We start from the raw sequence: 20,773 nt of genomic DNA on the forward strand, positions 1-20,773 counted from the left end.
ACGTTTTGCGCAAAAGGTCCTCCCTCTTCAACCAGTTTGCCACCGCTGCATGTACTATAACTTCCTCTAAAAACAACCTAGTTGACTGGGGATGTAATAGTACATCCTATAGAAAATGCAGTACGCTCTGCTCGATGAGACAACACGGACTCCCCAGATTTATGCGATCACCGTGACCATTGATCACAGCGATCACAGGCATCCATACGACAAAACAAATGTTGGTAAACATTGGCTTTAACTCCCCAATCTGCATCTCTACCAACACTCCCCCCTACACACTTAGTGCTGAAGCCTTAGAGACAGTACGCACTGACACATGGTATTCCAAAGCATTCCAAAGGTTTTTTAACTATATTAGACTGTAAACTTCCAGTTCACTCACTGAGCCCTCTACATCCCTTCTCCTGTTATCCACCCTTCCTTTTTTACTTAGAATAAAATTAAAAAGAAAAAAATTTATCTAGGTCAGGGGCGTCCAACATGCGGCCCTCCAGCTGCTGGACTACATCTCCCATACTCCTGAGCCAGCCCCTTAGCTGAAAGAGCATTATGGAAAGGATGTGTATGTTGTGTGTATGTTGTGTCAACCATACATACCAAAAACACATCTATTTGGCCCACATTACTGTCTAGAACATTAGTCTAAAATTAAGTATTTCAAATTTTCTTTTTTGACACAGCACCTTGCTCTGAAAACGTACAACGAGAAAATACATGCCTCAAAAAAGCATAAGCGTTGCAGAGTTTATGCTACAAACGGTGTCGGGAAAGACTAAAGTTAATACTGCATTTTCTGCCAGGTTTATACATTAGTGCAGTTTCAGTAACTTCCATACCAGACTGGAATATTAGTTTTTTGTTTTTCTTCTTTTTTGTTACTTATGTTCCTTGGTACAAAAAATGGTCACAGTGGCTGCAATATACTCACACAATACAGTTTTAAAAAGTTTTTACTTTCCAAAATATATACTATTGTGAGGCTCATGCTAATTGGTGGGGTGGCCTACAATACAATCAAAAGGGAAAGATTTAGGGGTATGTTGATTTGGAAATTAACCTGAACAAAAATCCTAAGCGACCATATGGCCATGTTCTGATTTGTACCATCTCTAGTGCAAAAACCACAAAAAAATTATAAATTTGGGTTTTTATTTAAACTGTAGCTGCAGCAACGCAAGCCTTTGTGGGGGGGGGGGGCACGGAATATTAATATTAGAGAAAATGACAGAGATTCTTGACAAAATGGTTGCATGGTAAATATCAAAATGCTCTTAGGGAAACATCCTGGGGTGTCTGTTTTCAAGAAGTATGTACCTTTGTACTGTGGGCACAACCCAGACCTATAACTTCAAGAAAGAAAATTATACATAAATTGTAATGTGGAGATGCAGCTGAACAACTTTTGATGTACGGTATCTCTTTGAAGTTGTACTTATCGCGCACTAGAAATCCTAAGGTAAGCACAAGGAAAATAAAGCGCAGAAAAATAGTTTTAGTAAATTTTGGCAGTGGATATTTCATAGATACTTTTTTTTTTTTTTTAAATGTTACAAACCCAGCATAAAAAAAAGGTAAAAAAAAAAAACAAACTTGTAACTTTACAACAAAAATGTACGCTCTCTAATCTTAACTGTGCAACTGGTAGAAGTATATGAAAATGTTATGTAAATCAAGCGTTTTAATACCATAAATATTTCGATTTTGAGGGTTTTCTTTTTCAATTTTTCATATATCTTTGATAATATATGTTACATAAGAAAACCCTATCTTTCCTGAAAAAAAAAAAAAAAAGAAAAACAGTATATTTTTGGTATATACACGGGTGCATTAAACATGGCAAAGGGGGAATCACGATAGAACAAAAAATGGCACAAGAGGCTCTGCTAACTTAGGGGGAATAAATCCCCCAGTCACTAACGGGTTAACATAGGTTGTTAAAGACACAATGTGCCTTCTTCTTTCCCACTAGCAGCCAACAGTTTACTCACAGTGCTCTCTCTGAGAAGGGAGAGTCTGCTCACTGCACGCGTCTCTGCGGCTTCCAACAGACCAATTTCCTGCATTTTTATTTTATACTGGCTCATTTGCTCCTTAATTAGCATCTCCACGCATCTACAAGACATGGAAAAACAAACAAAAGTTTATTTACCATTATTATTAATTCAAAAATATATATCTATCATTAATATAAATAATGAGAGGGAATTAATTTGACAGTACATAAAATAGAATAGGCAAATAAAAACACGTTCACCCCTGAATATATAGACTTGCACCTTAATCAGACCTTGGTCTCGCCTTAGATTCCATATACCTAGCCCATGAATGTTTACATTCCCTTACTCTATATGCAAGGAGGCTGTTCCATGTATCTACCATCCTCTCAGTAAAGCAAAACATTCTTACATTTAAGCCTCTGACACTCTAGTATTGTGACCTCTTGTTCCTCCAAGTCCCTTTATGTATTCAAATGTCACCCCCCCTTTCCCCTCTAAACTGTAATATATATAAATATATGTCCTATAGAAAGGTCCTGTTGCTGAAATTATCCATTATCTGAAATAGTCTATTTTTGTCATCCCAATAATAAGATTTGGGTTTTTAATGCTAAATTAATGGCAAAACACCCACTTACCTTCAAAGTAAAATACTCTGATTTTATATGATTGATAACCAGTGTCACACCCTAATTGTTGGGCTGTGTACAGTAGCATGGATACCTTGTCGACATGGCACTCTCAGATTGCCTTTGTTTCAAAATGAAAGGGAAATTTCCAGCAAGTTTACGTTTTGCAAAGAGCATAAGCAAAAGTCAAGGTCAGATTTCAAGCAAGGCTGGAATATATCTGTCCCCGTATGTAGTCCGGGGCAATTGTATGCCAGTATCTCTAGAGCTACAGCTGAAAGGGCAGCCAAGGTATTCTTCGCACTCTCACTCAGGGTTGCTTGGTACTCTTAAACCGCTTATACACCAAATGTTGTTTACAAAGAGATTTTTGATATGTAAGAAATATCATCTTGTCCACTGTGTCAGCGGTACCACAGGCTTTATTTTCTAGATTAACAAAATGCAAAGTGAGTGAACAGAAGAAAAATTTAAATAAAACACCTATTGCTTTCAAAACAGCATCAATTCTTCTAGGTAAGACTAAAAATCCCTGACTTTGTGCATAGTTAGATATATGATTAGACAACTATATAAAAAAAGATGCTGATTGTCAGTTTAATACATGGGTTGAAAACCAATCATTAACTAAAACAGACACAGCTGGCTGTAGCAGAAGGCAGTTAACCTGTGCAAGTGCAAGTTAACCTAGAAGAATTGATGCTGTGGTCTCATCAAATATTGATTTGATTTACATTTTTCTTCTGTTCACGCACGTTGCAATTTGATAATCAATAAAAATAAACTATTAACATGTCCTACTTTAAAGCATTATTTTCACACCAGTCTAACATTTTTGCACAGTACTGTGTGTGTGTGTATATATATATATATATATATATATATATATATATATATATATATATATATATACACACACACACACACACATATATATACACACACACACACTTGTTAATTGATTTTCCATGTAAGTGGCTTGTCCATACATCTTTCCCCTGAACCTGCCAATGCCATATTCCAGTTAAAGTTTATATCTTAAGCAAGCTCTCCCCCACCCAAAACATGCTTACCAGTAAATTTAAAAGGATAATTTAAAAGTGTTAGCATTTCACTCACATTGTGGTTTTGGACACATCCTTCATACTAGTTAGGGGATCGCAGTTATCAGGGCAGCGTAACAAGCAAGGTGCAAAGACAATGGCCAGGGAATTTGGGGTCATTCGATTCACTTGTTCTTCTAATGCCACCCTGAAAAAAAGGTGCACTGTTACTTTGGAATTTCATAATACATAGCCATGCAGGCTGTTACCCTTAAGTGTGTTCGTGTATATTTCTCAAGCTCAATGCAGGTATTGTGTAGCGAGTACTTGCATAGACAGTAGAGACCCCAGTCAGGTCTCCTGGCATACCGGACGTCACAGGGCTACAAACAGAGGGCTGCCCGTATGATTGCCCTCACTGCTGTACAGCAGAACTCCACAGTCGCTCCCTAACTGGTGATGTCAGTGATTACCCTGTGCCAATAGAGTCCCTTTGGGACTGCTCTCTGATAGACAGTGTAAACGCTATATGACCAAGTGGCTTAACAACCATGGTCGCAACCAGGCCCACCACTCTGAGGGGTCTGGGTGAACCCCTGTAACCACTTGTCCCTTGGCGTGCATGGAGATTAGATTTAGAGGGGCGAACACAGAAAAAGCTGCTGGCAAGCCAATGTGGGTGTGAGAGGGAGAATGTATGTATGTGTGTTATCATGGATGTGTATGTGTAATTGTAAGTGTGTGTGTATTTTGTGCAAAGATGATAGTACCAACAAGCTGTTTGGGGACAATGGCGGCACTGACAAGCTGTTTTGAGGGCAAAGGTGGCACTGTGGGACATGCTGCTTGAGAGGCCCCAGGGCATTTTCTGCATCTGGGCCCTGTGGTTTCTAGTTACCCCCCTGATATGACCAAAAGTTTGTGAACACCTAACCATCACATCTATATGAGCTTGCCCCATCCAAATGCATGGGGATTAAAATGTAGAGTAAAGTATTTCCTTTCACACTGCAGAATGATAACTGCCAGATACAGGTAGTATTCACTGTCAAAACACCACATAGAACGGAAAGGATATGGGTTTAAAGAATATGAAGGGGAGGTAAAAAGAATAAAAATTGTGGCAGAGAGAGAGTTATATACACAAAACACTGATGGAGATAGGAGATTGTAAATAAAGGTAAGAAGTGATTAAACTTAAGCGTATGTATCTTGACCGACACTAACTTGACAAGGTGGAAAACAAGTCTCTCTAAAGTGTTGTAATTAGCTCGTGGTAGCTGTCCAAGGACTTTGTATATGGCACACAGCTGTTCCTGCTTCCCTGGGAGCTCTGGAAGAGAAAATGTTGGTACAAATGCACAAAAATCCTTACTTAAATAAGGTCCATTCCATATGCTATGTATATGTGTGTTTTATATAATATATACTAAAGTAACCCTGCACAGTCTCTATAGCATAATTCCACCCCTACATGCATCTTCAGACCAAAATGTATATGAAAGCAAAAAGACTACACCAAGGATTTCTACTGGAAAACTAAAGTCATTTTAGACCCTATAAGGGCCGTCCCAGAAACTACAGAACCGATCAAATTCTAATAAATAAATAGTCTGGCTCTGTCTGCCCCTCTATAGAACTAAGTCAAAGTTCAAACTCACCTACAGCCCTCAGGAACTCGCCGTATTGTGCAAAGGTCATCAATGGCTCAGGGAGTTCTCGTAACCACTGTTTCAGGATTCCAGTGATGGCATGGATTGGGTAGTTATCCAATTTCACAGAGTTTGGGTCTGTCCATGAAAGACATAAATTGCATTAACCGTTATCACACACTAGAATGCGAATGCTATGAGAAATAAATTGTTATGCATTTTTGGAATGCGCTATTGCGTCTTGAAACAGTGGGGAAAAACAAAATGTGTAATATATCACTAGCCTCGATTGTACTTATCCCAATAAAATTACACTTGCTTTAAACTTCAATATTTCTTTAAATATTTTCCCTTTAGTATGTAAGTTCATGAGCAAGAACTAAACTTTTGCTGGGGGATGTTTCATCCATGCTGCTTACATGCAGGGTCCTCAAATGTACACATACATACATTTTCTAACATGCTGTACAGCCTGCCTATGAGCAGGTGATATTTGCCAGGGTTTAATCAGTGGCCTGTGACCAGAAACACCAAACAGTAGCACACCTTTCTCCAGGGACTGCTTTAGTTCTCGCATGCGATTAGCTGCACCAGACTTGCGGTAGATGCCTTCAGTGTACAAGCCATGCATCTCCAGGTATTCCAGCAAGATCTCCATAACAACAGGTACCAAGCAAGTCTCACTTGTCAGATCACCTACATGCACTCCAAAATGATGGCCTCCCTGGTTCTGTCAGGATACAAGAAGGAAGGGAGCAAGGTGTTAGCACAACTACACAGTCCAAGGCATGCCTTTCGGCAATGACTGCCTGCCACATGATATAGAAAGCCAACTCTGCCAAGACAGATTACACATCCATAATGGAGTTCGTTTGAACCTCTGTAAATACCCCTGCTGCCTAATAGCTCTCCTCCCCCTGCACCAAGTGGGCTCCATCTGAACTCCCATAACAAGTACTGTACTGGTTCTGTGCATTGCAGCAAATGAGGGCTGCCTCTTGCTACCAAGTGCCCTAGGCCAAATGCCCTATTTTTAATGCACCTCTAATTGCTATGAACATTCATTAGACATGTCTCACCTATTTCTGCTGTAGTTGGTCGGGCAAGGTTATTCTAGCTGTCAGATTATAATTCCTAGTAGCGGCACTGTTTATTGGAGGCCTTAGCAATGTGACAGAGGAATAACATGCTGCTTTAACTCTAAAAGGTTTCTTAAAGAAAATGTTCATTGCGTTGCTAACAATTGCGTACATTGGCAAGGGAATAAAAATTAACTGAACATGGGATTGGCTACATTTCCGGGTATAAGCATAGGAGGCACATTCGGGGCACCACTAGTAAATTATTTTAATATGCTTTATTTTTATTATTTCTTTTATACAAGTAAAAACAAGGAGTTGGAAGCAAAATCAAGCTTAATTGAACAAACCTCTACATGATTTAAGGCATATAATTAGTATACCTTTTTCGTTCCTGCAGGGGTGCATCTATTCTGAATTTTACTCAGACACTTCTTATGACATATCATCTTGCAGGCTAAATGGAGCAAAACACTAAAAATTAGAACATTTTGAACAGTGAGAGAGCAAAATTAGGGGTATCTGGACGTTTAAACCCCATGATCGCTGCAACAGATATGCCTACGATTGTCCTGCCAAATGCAGAAGAGGTTTAAATAAGCGCATTTAACCAAGTCATTAAAGTAGGGCCCTGCAAAGATTACATTTTTCAAATTGCTTCTCTACTGCAAATTCAAATTGTAAGTCTTTAACGATTCCAAAATGTTGAACTCTCACAGGCAGCTGACTCACTCATTTGATCAGTCCCTTGGTAAATAGTAACTGCAAGGAGGGACTGACCAATAGAAAAGTACACTGCGCTTCAGGTATGGATTTACAGCTCCTGGTATACGTCACTTTCAAACAAGACCCCAATATGTGTTCAGCAACATCTCCCGAGTACAGCGATACCCCCATGCATGGGTTTGATGAAGAGCCTACCTTTTTTTTTTTTGGAACTTTGACATCTGATCCTACTGCGGCGATCTTTGAAGCCGGCTAATTCAATTTACCCCATCAAACCATATATTTCAAATGCTAATATTTTAACCCTTTCCATGCATGAAATTCTACCACCAACCTTTACCAAAGGTTTGAGGTAGTAATTTTTTTTTACACAAATTGTACTTCGGGTATAAAGTTATAGCTCCAGGTATACATCACTATCAAACAACACCCCAATGTGTGTTCAGCAATATCTCCCAAGTACAGTGATACCACCCATGCATGGGTTTGTCTGGTGTTTGGGGTTAAAAGGCCACATTCGGCAAGTGCGCTTTTCCCCCCCAGTCTGTACCTATGCCCTATCTTTGAGCCCGGCCACTCCAATCTACCCCATCAAACCATTCATTTTTTTTTTTTTAAATTAGACACCCCTTGGGTATTTGAAATGCTTTTACTTTAACTCTTTCCATGTCAAGATTTTTGGGAAGATACAGAGCTAATGTTAGCACTTGCTCATAATAAACTTTATTTTATTCTTTTTGACTTTTTTTACATTTTGCTGGAACTGGATGGTCCATCTGATGCATAATTATTGTTAAATGTTACCACTTTTTTTAAGCTTTTTTAAATTATTTTTTAAATATTTTACTAATCACATTTTGATTAGAAAGCTGGGCCCAATTGACTTGAATGCAGTACCGGTTTTCAACTTGCAAGTGGAGACCCTCTGGGGAACCTTTTCCAACTTTGTTATTTATTTATTTTTTTAAAAGGACGCGCTGCCATCTTGCAGTGGCGGTTGTGATCACTCTCCGGGGTGAGTGTCGAGGCATTTCAGCAACACCATTGAAGTTTAGGAGGCGATCGTTGAAAAATGGGCGTCCACCGTCATACAGTGTATGGCGGATTATGACGCCCCGGGGAGGGTCCAGACATGGCCCCTGATGCAGATCTCTGTGTTGCTGAATGCCTCAACATCGAGGCATTACAGCAACACCATTAATGAAATTTATGTGTCAGGCACGTCATTGGTCATTAAGTGACCGTTTTTGCGTGACGTGCCTGGCCCGTTAAGGGGTTAAGAGAAGCACAACATTGATCACAACTCTGTCCCCACAAGCCTGTGAGGACTGAAAACAGGTGGTAACTCCTTTAATGCAGTGATTGTATCACGTGGAGCAATTGTGCAGCAAGGAGAGGTCAAAGCAAGTCCCAGCACTCATGTTGGAGCCAAAAATACCCAGAATTTTGCCCATGAAGCAGGCTATGCCATCTGGGACATGGGGGGTTTGCATTGCACAATATGTACTTGGGTACAATATGCACCCCCCTTTTCAGGACTCTTGAAAAGGGTGTAATATACACAGAATATGGCCCTGACATTTTACGGTATTGCTCTCCCAGAAAATGCGGCTACTGCAACATAACGGAATAAAGGCATCAGAATGTTACCACATATGACTGGCTCATTGAAGAGGTATTTTATTGCTTTTTAATAAACCATATCCACTTACTACTGCAAAGTAAAGCCTTTTCCATGGGCCAGATGCTGGAGGAGCAGTGTTCACAGGATTGGCCAATGTTTACCTGGTAGCTGATAAACACATGGCCGTTTGACTCCAGCTGCAAACAGACACCAAAATTAGAGCTTCCACAAATGCTTCCAGTGAAATTGTAACAAAAAAGAGTAGAGAAGCACATTGAAATTTAAATATGTATACGTTATAAAAATGTATATATTTAAAACAAATTTAAAGGATTTGTGAATGACATTGTTCTCTAGTACAAGAGAATACAAAATCAACAGACTCGAGCACATAAAGCTGTAAGTGCTGATGATCCCAGATCTGTCTGACACACACCGTTTGATCTTGCTTTCGCTTCTTCTTTTGAGATTTACGAGGCTATAAAAAGGACAAAAAACAGCACAATAAATATTCAGCGGGCCTTTCTATTAATGGCATGAGTGATTCATTCACCGAGATTAGACCAAACCACTGGGGAACGGAAATAGTTTCTGGATGGGAGATGAGGAGGTCTAATTGGTTAAAGAGAGATGGACAAGACAGTGTGACAGAGCAAGAAACAAAAACCTACACTATACATGAAGGTAGTGATGTAAAGTACATGCACAGAATGGAAAAAGTTCATGGTAAGAACACAAATGACCTTATGGGTTTCGTTCTCTTCTCTCTTGGAGTATCCCCGTGTAAATTCATCCAAGAAAGATTGGAACAGATTTAGTACAAGCTTTAAGTCCTTCTCTTTCCTTTCCTGTGTCAGGTTATTGACAAGTAGCTGGAAATTTTCCATTAGATCCTTGTAGCCAGCATGAATGTGGCCGTTCTGAGGGGGGGAAAAAGTGTTTTAAACAATGTGTCATGCCCGTGTACAGTATGATCTCCCCTACACATAGTGCAGTAAAGTCAAATACAAGAAATAATACCAATGATAAATAGGAAAAACAAGAGATGTAACATGCCCACTGGACTCTCCACCTACATAGTATCACCAGTCTGTATCGGAGCCTCTAGCACTAGAGACTGATGTTATACACATTTGTATAGCTTATATTACAAATATTTTAGTACAAAGCAGCAGTGCAAACCTAAAATGGAAGCACGTTTTTACATACAGCATAACAAGAAACAGTACGTTTTACTTTAGCGTTATAAGATGCCTCTATATCATACAAGTTTAACAGCTGGAAACTAGAACGTTAATAGTTTAATGCAGTCGAGCCTGATCTCCACGCTCACTGTCTCATACAGTGGTGAGCCCCTGATCATCTACATTGCCTGTCTGACCTGTATTTTTTATACTGTGTATACAATATGCAATCCACAATACAATTTTCCATGCATAGAATATTTTGCATATTAATGTTCTTATTGCAAGCAAGTGACGTTACACTTAATGATACATGAACGTACTGGAGAAGAATACATGAATTTGAGGTTGCCTCTGAACATCTCCATGGCTTTGAACAGGAGGCACTCCACACCTGATTTGTCAGCATTCAGAGTTGTAATCTGTAGCATAAAAGACAAACATCCATTTTGTAAATCTAATACTATTACATAGGGTTGCTTAATGTACGATAATCTTAACAACAGGGTTTAAGGAAAATGACAACCCTCTTTATAAAAAGCTAGGACCAGCTACACCATGTAGAACAAACTATAAAAGAATACGACCATCGATTCATCATAGATCAACACATTACATTTTTTAAGTATAAACAAATTGAGAATAAAAAAACAAGCCAAAACCCCCCAGCGCAATCAACTTAAAAATGCACATTAGTATTCACTGACGCACATACAGTGAAGAAAATAATTTGATCCCCTGCTGATTTTTTATGTTTGCCCACTGACAAAGACATGATCAGTCTATAATTTCAGTGGTAGGTTTATTTGAACAGTGGGAGACAGAATAAGAAAAAAAATCCAGAATAACGCATTTCAAATAAAGTTATAAATTGATTTGCATTTTACTCAGTGAAATAAGTATTTGATCCCCTATCAATCAGCAAGATGTTTGGCTAACAAACTGAGATTAGGAGCACTCTCTTAAAGGGATTGCTCCTAATCTTTACGTTTTTTTTGAAGTTACGGGGCACAAAATGGAACATGCCCATTCTCATTTATGTATGGATCCTGACACAGATGGTGGTACAGCATGACTCTTGTGAGTGTCTGGATCACATCCCTGCTGCCATGACTGGGACTTTTTTTTTTTCCCTGGAATTTTTGCAGCAGCCAGGGGGCAACTGCCCCACCGCTCTTGGATGGATGGCCTCAATACTGGCCCCCAGGGCAGGCGGCCTACCAGGAAATTTCACAGTATCCTGGTAGGCCAGGGCCAGCCATGCAGAAGTCCAAAAATTTAATTTCTGTTCACTTGTTCTATTTGAGCAAGTAAAAAAAAAATGTAAAAATAGCAATCTACTTTTTAGTTTTTAATCACTACAATACTTACAAGAAAGAAAATTTCCCCGAATGCCAGAACTCACGCTGGTATAAAACCCCAAACCAGTTATACTGGTTGCATTCATCAATGTGCAATTAGACTTAGTAAATGTAGCAGCTATTATCGCCAATGTTTGTCATGGCTTGAATGTACAAGTCCACTAGTAAATGATCAGTGTATGCCCTTTGTCCTAGAGCAAGCGAGGTTTGATTTAAGGGTCAAAATTCACACAAGATGACACCATATCTATTAACATTTTGTATATAATTTTTCCATGTCATGATCTAGCTAGAAGGTCAGTAGCCTCAAGAGTCCCTGCAATATTAATTTTGCCATGTCAATTGCTCCAGATTGCCAAGCTGTAAAGTAAGGCTTGAAAAGAAATCTGATTGAAGAATTGGCTGTATACATGAGTTTATTCTCTACCTTAATACTACCAAGAAGCTGTGAGCTTCTTCATATCTGGTGCCTGGTGAGTGCAATCCTACTGAACAAATCAAATATATATGTTTTTGTAACCAGTGTTGATAGATGTTAAAAGGGAATTGCATTGTAGGCTTGTGGAAGTATTTAAAAAACATTTCCCCAGCTCTGGACATTTTAGATTTACAAAAAAGGGGAGTGCACAACCTAAAAAGCATTCAGATTCCTGGGTTGCTGCTAGAATAATAATCAATAAATACACAAAACAAAGCAATAATTCAGTGCATACCACCCAGCGAATACTATTCAAGAAACACCTATCCAAGCCATGCATACTGGGGATTCGACCATACATATAGTGTGATGGAATCCCCAATATGTATGCTTAAGCCGTTTTTTTAAATGGTATTCGCTGGGTACGCGCTGAATTCTTGCTTGGTTTTCTGAAAATTCTAGCTTTGTGCTTATTAGGTCTTCTAGCCAAAGAAAACTCCTGAATTCCTTCTGGGAAGGAAAGGTATTCATTGGTACACGTTTCAAACAGCATCTGTTTAATCTATGGATCTTACAAACTACATATGGAATCACAAAACATTTTTTCAACTTATGGGCTAAACTGGCATAAGTAGCTAGTAATAGCTTACCTTTGTAAAGAGAAAGTCATCTAAGTGTTTTAATTCAGTGGGGTTGGTTATCTCTCTGCATAAAGAGGCTTTCCACGTCTCAGACACAGTGGAAGCTTTACTGATTTTAATTGAGCGGTTTCTGCGCAGTTTGCTGGATGCCTCCACGCCATGGTTCCGACCGACCTGTCCTGTGGAGGTTGCACCTAGAGTACAACCATGGATTAAAAGGCAGAAAGTGTTGTACAAAAGTGGCCACCATAGGAAGCAGAAGGACAGAGTCTATACCAAAAATTACGTCAACACTAAGAAACCTCATGCCGTGTAAAAAAAAAAAAAAAAAAAAAAAAAAGTACTCATTTAAATTTTTGTTCATCATCTGCCCCATCTACAAAGCCTATTGTACTAATGATTCGTAAAGAACATCAATTGCTAGTACAACTCGAAATAATAATATGGAAGATGCATGCTTAGAGCTCACCTTCAAGAGGTGCCTTCACAGGACAGGTTTCGTGCCAAGGCTGTGGGGAGAGGGGTTGATCGGTACCATCTGGGGTGAGTGGACTCTCCTTGTTATTTTTCTTCTCAGGTTTCTTACCCAGAAGCCTTTGAAGAGGGTTCTTATAAGTATGCCTGGAGCGGGAGGGGGAGCAAACACAAAGAAATTATATTCGCGGATAGCAAAGGTGTTAAATGCTTAAATCTGTAAGTGTAAAAAGACGCAAAACAAAGGGGAACAACAATAATGTGGAGGAATGTCTTTGAAGACACCAAGAAGTTCAGATGGCTGTTCCCATAGAACATGTTTTTGTTTTTAAATCATTAAGCACAATTAAACAGGTTTATTCCTTGATGTTATTTCTTTTTGTTATGTATGCATTGTTCTTTGTCATCATAATAAACAGATTTATAAAAAAAAAAAACTTCTTTAAACTACTAAATGTATTATTTGAGTACAGATACACTTTAAGGACTGGGGACTGTAAGAAAACAGGGGTTATAGACAAATCCAGTTTACATACACACAAAATATTTAAATAGTCCACACTCACTTGGAATCCACTGGCTGTGATACAGCTGTGTCAGTCTGTAAGATGGGCTCACTTGATTTCTTTTTCTGAAGAGCTACCTTCTTTACACCCTTCTCAGACTCTGTTTGCATAGTGGGTGACTGGGGAAGACATAATTAAATCCAAATGTTTAGGCAACAACAGCATATGCCACATACTAGTATTTTCTGACTGAAGTATGCACTCACTTGGATGGGGGGTAAAACCTGTGGCACATTTTTGATCTCCCTGGGTAGGCTAGCAGTCTTCTCCCTAGCAGAGGAAAAAATATTAGAACCCATTTATGTTGCTACCTGCACGGAGGTGTTTATGATAAAACACACACCGTTGCAGATGTTGCCAATATACATTTAGTAAAAAGGCAACCCAAAAAATGTCCTTACTCTTTTGGTGTTTCCTTGCTCTCTCCTGGAAGATTTTCCTCCTCTGTTTTGGAGTTTGGAGAAGATTCCCCCTCACTTTGCCTCTTCTCCTTCCACTTCTCTACTATGTTCTTCAGCTTCTCATGGTCACTATATCTCTGGATGATGCCCACGCTCAGAATTTCAGCTTCCTGTGTTACGCTTTGTTTGCTCTTCTCCTCAGGCTTTAAAGGTGGCTTCACTGATGGGAGTTGGAGATCCAAAGGAAGGTTGGAGGGCCTAGTAGGCTTTGCTACACAAGAATCTTCTTTTGTCCTTGGAGCCTCCCCTTCTCCACCAGTCAGCATCACTTTTGTGAATTCTTTCTCTCTATCAATTTTCTCTTCTTGGAATCCTACTATCTCCCCTTCCCTAGTGCAGACCCGATGTTCTGTCTCAGTTTCTCCTTGCTGGCTTTCACCATCTTTCTCTGTCCCATCCAGGGAAGAGTAAATACGTTTATTCTGCATCATTTCATGCTGCAGACCCCTACGTCTCCGGTTCTCACGCTTTTCTCTGCTGCTTGGAGCTCTCTCGGGACTTGCAGCATCACTCCTTGATACCATCTGTGTCATTTTGGGTTTAGAAGACTCTTTCATTACCGACCCTGCCTCTTTTTCTGTATTGTGGATTTGGGGATCTGCCTGTATAGCCTCATTTAAAGGTTTCTCTGTCATGTTACATTCATTTTCTTTAACAATCCTCTCACTCTCTTCCACGGCCTTGATAACTGTGTTTAAAGTCTCCATAATATCACCTTTTTCTAATACTGAGGTTTCATCTTCTTTTACGCTGTAATCCTGGTGGGCCATCTCCAGAGTGTTCTCCACAGTTCTTTCTGCTTTACTGTGCGCTCCTCCTTCCTTCATCTCTGCCTGTCTAAGGGATTCCTTCACCATCCGTTTTTCCTCCTCTTCCCTCCGAGCTTTCTCCAGAAGAGCCTGCCTCTCTCTTTTTAGGGCTTCCTGCTTAATCTTCTCTTCATCAGCCTTCCTCTTTATGTCCAGCATCTCCTTGTACCTACACAGGCAATGAACCTAGACATTTAAATATCAATTTGCAATTAACATACAAGAAAACCATGTATACCCAAGTTAACCCTAGTACCTTTTCCTTTGTAAGTGTCCCCTGCAAAGAGCCTGCAGTCTCTGGATGAGCAGAATTTGCCTGCGGTAATTTTGCCTCTCAATATATCCTCTCCAGTATGCCTGGATACACAGAGCAGCATTGTTGCTGACCTCTAGCTCTCTTCTTACTTGATGTGATCTCCAGTGGGCCTGCGACGGAAACAACCAACTGTTTTGTTAGCGTCACTTTAGCTTTCCTACAGCAAGGCTGCGTTGTGTTTTACGTTTCCAGCTCTGGTATGCTTGGCAAAATTACCAGGTTATGCCTATCTCAATGTATTTTGTTTTCATTTCTGATGATCCTCTTGAAACATAGGATTGCATCCTTGACAATTCCATCTGCATTGTTTTAGCAGGGTGTACATGATTGTCTAGCACTAGAGATGATTTTTAACTGTGCAATTTCTTTGCAAACTATCATCATACATATTTTAGGGTTAAATTCGAGGTGTCTGAGCCACTTGACATACATACACTTGCTAGTGCAATCCCAAAAATTCTGACTGGGAGGAGCTGTCTGAGCTGCTACACTCCTCCCCTATTCACAAGCCAGGTTGTTGCTGGGCTTGAGAAATCATTGGCTTTCCCAGCTACAAAGAATTTTTTTGATTGTCAACTGTAATTATTAAGTTGTTTTTGTTTACCCCCTTCCCATTAAACACATATATTGGCATAGTGAGAGATTAGTTTCTTTTATAAATCTGTAGGCTCTAGTTATATTTACTCTGCTTTTCAATGAAATGGTTATTTATTTTAAAATTCATCTCAGTACATGACAAAAAGTAAAAATGTCACATTGCTTTATGGGGCAGATGGCTAACAATTACTTTACCTGTATGCAGGTAGCTGCTGTTTTCATCCTGAGGAAGTTTCTTCGGTCCACAACCATCCGGAATAGACTCTGTAGGAGAATTATCTTCTTGATGACAGCCTGGTGCAAAGTGTCCTGGAGCTTCTGCCTTTCTGGTTCCTTCATGAACACCTTACAGAACACAAACCCAAGGTAAATTTGTGAATTATAATATATACACACACATAACAGGGTCCAAAAGGCTTGAGTCCACCTGCAACAGTCTGCTTTTACTTCAGCATTTCCAAAATACTTCTGTAAAGAAAATATATTACTTTCACTAGGTAAGAAAAAGAATGTTTGACAGAATGTACTGAAAATGGACTACTATCTCCTCAATTACTGTTTTATCTCTGCCTGGCACTGTTTCCACAAGTTTGTGCAGAACTTTGCAAGCCACATTATTCCAGCACTCCTTTAGAGCATGCCATACCATGTCTACCCATGTGTTTAGTCTTTCCCCTTTTCAAATGTTCCCAAAAAATATTTAATGGGGTGGAGGCGATTGCATTGGGAAACTCCATATTAGCCGTTTTAGGGACTTTCTTGTACTCCAGATATACCTGACACAGACTGTGACACGCATCTCTTCCACACAACTTTAAGCCAGAAGGAATTGCCATGCCTGTAAATTAAGAGAAGCGCCACTCTACCCTGCAAAGTGTAGGTGATCTTGTGCAAGTCACCAACTCAGGGACAAAAGATCATCGCAACTGAATATTTCTTGCACGTGTAGGTTTTACACAGTGTGATGTCAGCCTCTCATGAACTCTCAGTAAACAGGTTTTCCACAAAGGCAGTAGCTTGCCAGACATATTTTAAAGCTGTGCTTTAGCTTACTGGGGTAAGACATTACTGGTTCAGTTGTTATTTTAGCTTGATATACTGCACTTTTCATGGTGTTTGCTTAGTTTTGCTTTGGATAAAAATTACTCGGCTGCAGAGAAATTGTAAAAAAAAAATAAAAATAAAAAAATGTAAATCAGGTCTGAGCTAGGATGTTAACCTTTCAATGAAATGATATATTTTTTAAATAATGTATCCTGAACACATTAATATAAAAATATTTTACTATTTTTAATAAATGAACAAAAAAAAAAGCAGTTGGTACTGGTGGACTGAGATGTTTGGACCCTATACATAAAAAAACATTTATACACACACACAGACGCAATACATAAAGGAGTAGCTTCAGGCTACCTTGGTTTTACCAAGCTGATAATTGTGAGGGTCCAAGGATAAATTTTCCAACAGAGCAGCAATATTTGCTTTTAGCACTGAAGAGCATTTTAGGAGCAGTACTTGGAACTGGTCTGCAAACTCCTATGAGACAGAACATCAACCAAAATAGTCAGTTAATAACCCAAAATATTATTGGAGCATTTTTTTGAGATAGTATTCATAGAAAACCAGCATTTCTTCGTAAGCATTAGTAAAGTGTTCTCTACCTGATAAGTATACTTAGCGCTATACCCGGATCTCCGTATTCTAACAGTCTCTAACATTCCTGTGTATCGGAGTTGCTGGAGGACTAGGGCTTCATCAAAGGTCATCTCCCTCTAGAGAAATGTGAATGGGAAGTGTTATTAAAACAGATTAAAATGAAACCTGATTTGCAAAAACGGAGGCTAAACAGGAATAGCATCATTCCTAGGAGTCTTTCCCCATCTTTATATTATACAGTTAACAATGTATGGAATATAGAATTAAAACTGCTATGCAAGGAAATACCGGGTATTAATAAGGAAAGACAACAAAGAATTTTGCATTATTTTCTTGCAATGCGTGTTCTCACCTTTTCAGCATTGGAGCGAATACATCGGATAAAGAATGGTTCAGCTTTACCAAGTGTCTCCAAAAGCTTATTCAGGGATGCCTGAAATATAATAATATTTCAAAGTCTGGGTATCTATAAGTCATATATATATATATATATATATATATATATATATATATATATATATATATATATACATACAAACATTATTATTAGTTTAAATGTCCCAACCATACGCACATATGCATGCCATCTCTATGGAATAACGTTGGCAGTATAAATGGTTGTACTGAATAGCTTGACTTTCAACATTTAAATGTTAATGCTGCAAACAGACATTTAGACAACTGTATGCTTCCAACTTTGTGGCATTAGTTTGGGAAGATCCTTTCCTGCTCCAGCACCCTTGTGCTAACATGGGTATGATGGTCATGTGTCCATATACTTTTGGTGATGCACTGTAATTATATATATATATATATATACACACACACACACACACACACACACACACACACACACACACACACACACACACACACAAACTTTTTTCGAAGAGGGAGAAAATCTCACTCTACAGCCCCTTAGCGTTCACAATGAGTAATGTTATACTAAATCTGATGAAGCTGTCACCGGCTAGGTGCGCATAGAAAGCCATATTTTGTACAAGCCAGAACTAGAAGATGCCTTTGATTATAAGACCAAATTATAACACCAAATTGAGGAAAAAACAGACTCACCTGAAACTGTGCACTAATACTGGGTGGCTTTTTTTTCTTGTGCAAGTGAAGCAAGGACTTAGTAGTTCGGTCATGGAGAGTCATACTCATTATTAATTTTAGGGACTGTGAGTCCAGTAGGTTCTGTATGCATAGGGAGGTAAAGGAAAGTCAAATGGAATGAAAAAAACACTTACTGGGTGCTCAACAAAAAAATATAAGCTTGTCTGTCATAGCATCAAAAGATTTAAACATTCAAAAACAAAAAAAGTATGCAAAAGTAATGCTACCTTAAAACTACTCTCGCCCTATGTCAAATAACTACAGGCCAGATACTAAAATTTCCTGAAAAAACATTAACATGATGTGTAGAGGTATACAAGTGAACATGGCCATTAATCTAAGTTTTTTCTTCATGTTATCTCTCCACCAAATGTGTCGGTTTGTCTCAGTCTGTCAATTCTTGTCTTGTCATATCCCTTGAATTTATATATTGTATTAAGCGCTGCGTAAACTGTTGGCGCTATATTAATAAAATATATTAATAATAATAATAATAATAATGGTATACATTGTTTCACTGGTACACAGGCCAATGCTGGCTGGTGTCATTAAAAACAATTATTACCTTTGGAATGAGCTGCTTCTGACGGGCACCTTTAGATTTCCTGCAAAGAAATTGTTAGCCAAAATATTATACAAGTGGTTGTCTGACAATTACTGGTAAGTGGGTTATACTGTTAATCGCTGTGGTTAGTCAAAATAATCAAGGCTTAGGTTAGGAGGTTTACAAGTTTTAGTACAGCAAAGGTAGAGGAGTCTGCGGATGAAAAATGTTTTAGCGACTAAAATCACTTAAGACATAAGACACAAGTCACACTTAATACACCCAAGCACAATGAGGGCTTCTGATATAAAAGTGGAAGCAGGCACACTGATGAGGGCATCATCCTGCAAATAGTGAACACATAACTAGGGAGAAAATGATATCCAATACAGTGCAACTCTACCAACATATACTGTGTGCAGCACACCGTGCAAACAGAAAAATTACACAACCACAGCCACACTCACAGGAGCTGGTAATGCGAGTGTCTGTCTACACAGGGAGAGAGACTGCTGCAAACTGGCTGGGTCATCTCCCTGCAAGGAGAGCCCCTTAATACTGCTCATCAGTTGACTATGGTGCTCTCTGGCCTAGCCATGTAGAAGAGAGACACACAGTGGCTGTTATAGATCACCCATGAATGGGAGGAAATTAAAATGGTAATAAAATACCAACTTCAGAGACACTTAATGTCAGAGTAAATAATACCTGTATAACAGAGGAAAACAAAAACACTTTTTTCACCATCAGACTCCAAGGTGTAAAATACTAACATAAGTAACAGGTTACTGTCATTAAAGGATTGATTGAATAATAAATAAAGCCCCAATGACCTGACAGCCATATCGTGCCAGGCTGTCGTTAGAAGTAGTGAAGGGCATACCATGCAATTTGTGTTAATAACCTGTCAGCATGCAACCTACATGCCCCAGAGGAGTCCAATCGCTACAAGCTTACAGAAATAATCACACATGGTGTAGCTTAGTATGTTGGCACTAGGCAACATCCTACACATCATCCATCAGTAGGGATACCTCCACTGATGAAGAGTCCATAGAGACTCCAGGTTTACATGAAGATACCATGATACACAATGTCCAGTGATGCAAAGCATATATAATAAATATAAATTGTTTTCTTATAAGTGACTTAGAGATATACACCTCAGCCAAGAATATATTCTCCAAGGACAATCATTCACAATGATTATTACATACTTGCGCGTGTATGAATTGCGCTCCCAAATGCACATGTGAACACATACAGATAAAAGTGTCACTGTGTGGTTTGTAACTTCAGATTAACCAGGTTCCCTGAATTATTAAGGCAGTCAGAATTATAAAGACATCCATGTAGGAAAGACTGTAGCACTGTAAACTGTAGGACTTCCCTCTGGGGCATTAGCAGTTATTGCCTCTTACTTACTTCTTGCTTTCGTATATACTAATGATGTCTTCAAACACATCAATATCATAGTCCGCGGAACAATCAAAGGAGAAATCGAGGAGAGAGTGGCTAAGGGATGGACGGAGTACAGATTTTTCCCAGTAAATTGTGGAACACTAAAAAGGATGCTTCTTATGGTATTACTCAAGAGTCAAAGCCTTCATCATTCATAAAACCCTACTACAATTCTGGCTATGTGAAAAGATACATCAATTTGAAGAAAAGAAAATGCCCTGTCAGATTTACATTCAGGCATTACCTACACATTTCCAAACATTTGGGCATATCAAATATGGTATTAAAAGGGGGAGGAAGACATGCAATACGTAAAGCATGAATAAAATGTATTACTTTATAACAATTTCTGAAGTCAACAGGTCATAAGATCATGTGCTCCTTACAGATTCAAAGGGCAAAAAGGTTTTTTATGC

The 20,773-nt window shown here is 39.0% G+C and overlaps 1 protein-coding gene across 1 annotated transcript in view; it reads right to left on the reverse strand.

Annotated features, from left to right (window-relative positions):
• The window catches only part of LOC149289504 (unconventional myosin-IXb-like), a 41,669-nt gene that overhangs the window by 3,049 nt on the left and 17,847 nt on the right, over positions 1–20,773 (reverse strand). The window contains exons 14-36 of the mRNA XM_089490551.1: positions 20,322–20,411; positions 18,918–18,957; positions 18,311–18,433; positions 17,589–17,669; positions 17,242–17,352; positions 16,994–17,116; positions 15,776–15,925; positions 14,924–15,093; positions 13,799–14,836; positions 13,604–13,667; positions 13,398–13,516; positions 12,827–12,978; positions 12,367–12,551; positions 10,261–10,359; positions 9,497–9,673; positions 9,184–9,231; positions 8,842–8,950; positions 6,787–6,860; positions 5,871–6,054; positions 5,334–5,462; positions 4,900–5,005; positions 3,749–3,880; positions 1,992–2,115 (exon numbers count right to left, since the gene is read on the reverse strand). Of these exons, the coding sequence (XP_089346677.1) occupies positions 1,992–2,115; positions 3,749–3,880; positions 4,900–5,005; positions 5,334–5,462; positions 5,871–6,054; positions 6,787–6,860; positions 8,842–8,950; positions 9,184–9,231; positions 9,497–9,673; positions 10,261–10,359; positions 12,367–12,551; positions 12,827–12,978; positions 13,398–13,516; positions 13,604–13,667; positions 13,799–14,836; positions 14,924–15,093; positions 15,776–15,925; positions 16,994–17,116; positions 17,242–17,352; positions 17,589–17,669; positions 18,311–18,433; positions 18,918–18,957; positions 20,322–20,411 (3,628 nt within the window). The remainder of the gene's footprint in view (positions 1–1,991; positions 2,116–3,748; positions 3,881–4,899; positions 5,006–5,333; positions 5,463–5,870; positions 6,055–6,786; positions 6,861–8,841; positions 8,951–9,183; positions 9,232–9,496; positions 9,674–10,260; positions 10,360–12,366; positions 12,552–12,826; positions 12,979–13,397; positions 13,517–13,603; positions 13,668–13,798; positions 14,837–14,923; positions 15,094–15,775; positions 15,926–16,993; positions 17,117–17,241; positions 17,353–17,588; positions 17,670–18,310; positions 18,434–18,917; positions 18,958–20,321; positions 20,412–20,773) is intronic.

Source organism: Sceloporus occidentalis, unplaced genomic scaffold (genome assembly GCF_023333645.1).
Source record: "Sceloporus occidentalis isolate IW3139 unplaced genomic scaffold, rSceOcc1.0.p SCAF_45, whole genome shotgun sequence".
In the NCBI taxonomy this organism is placed as follows: domain Eukaryota; kingdom Metazoa; phylum Chordata; class Lepidosauria; order Squamata; family Phrynosomatidae; genus Sceloporus; species Sceloporus occidentalis.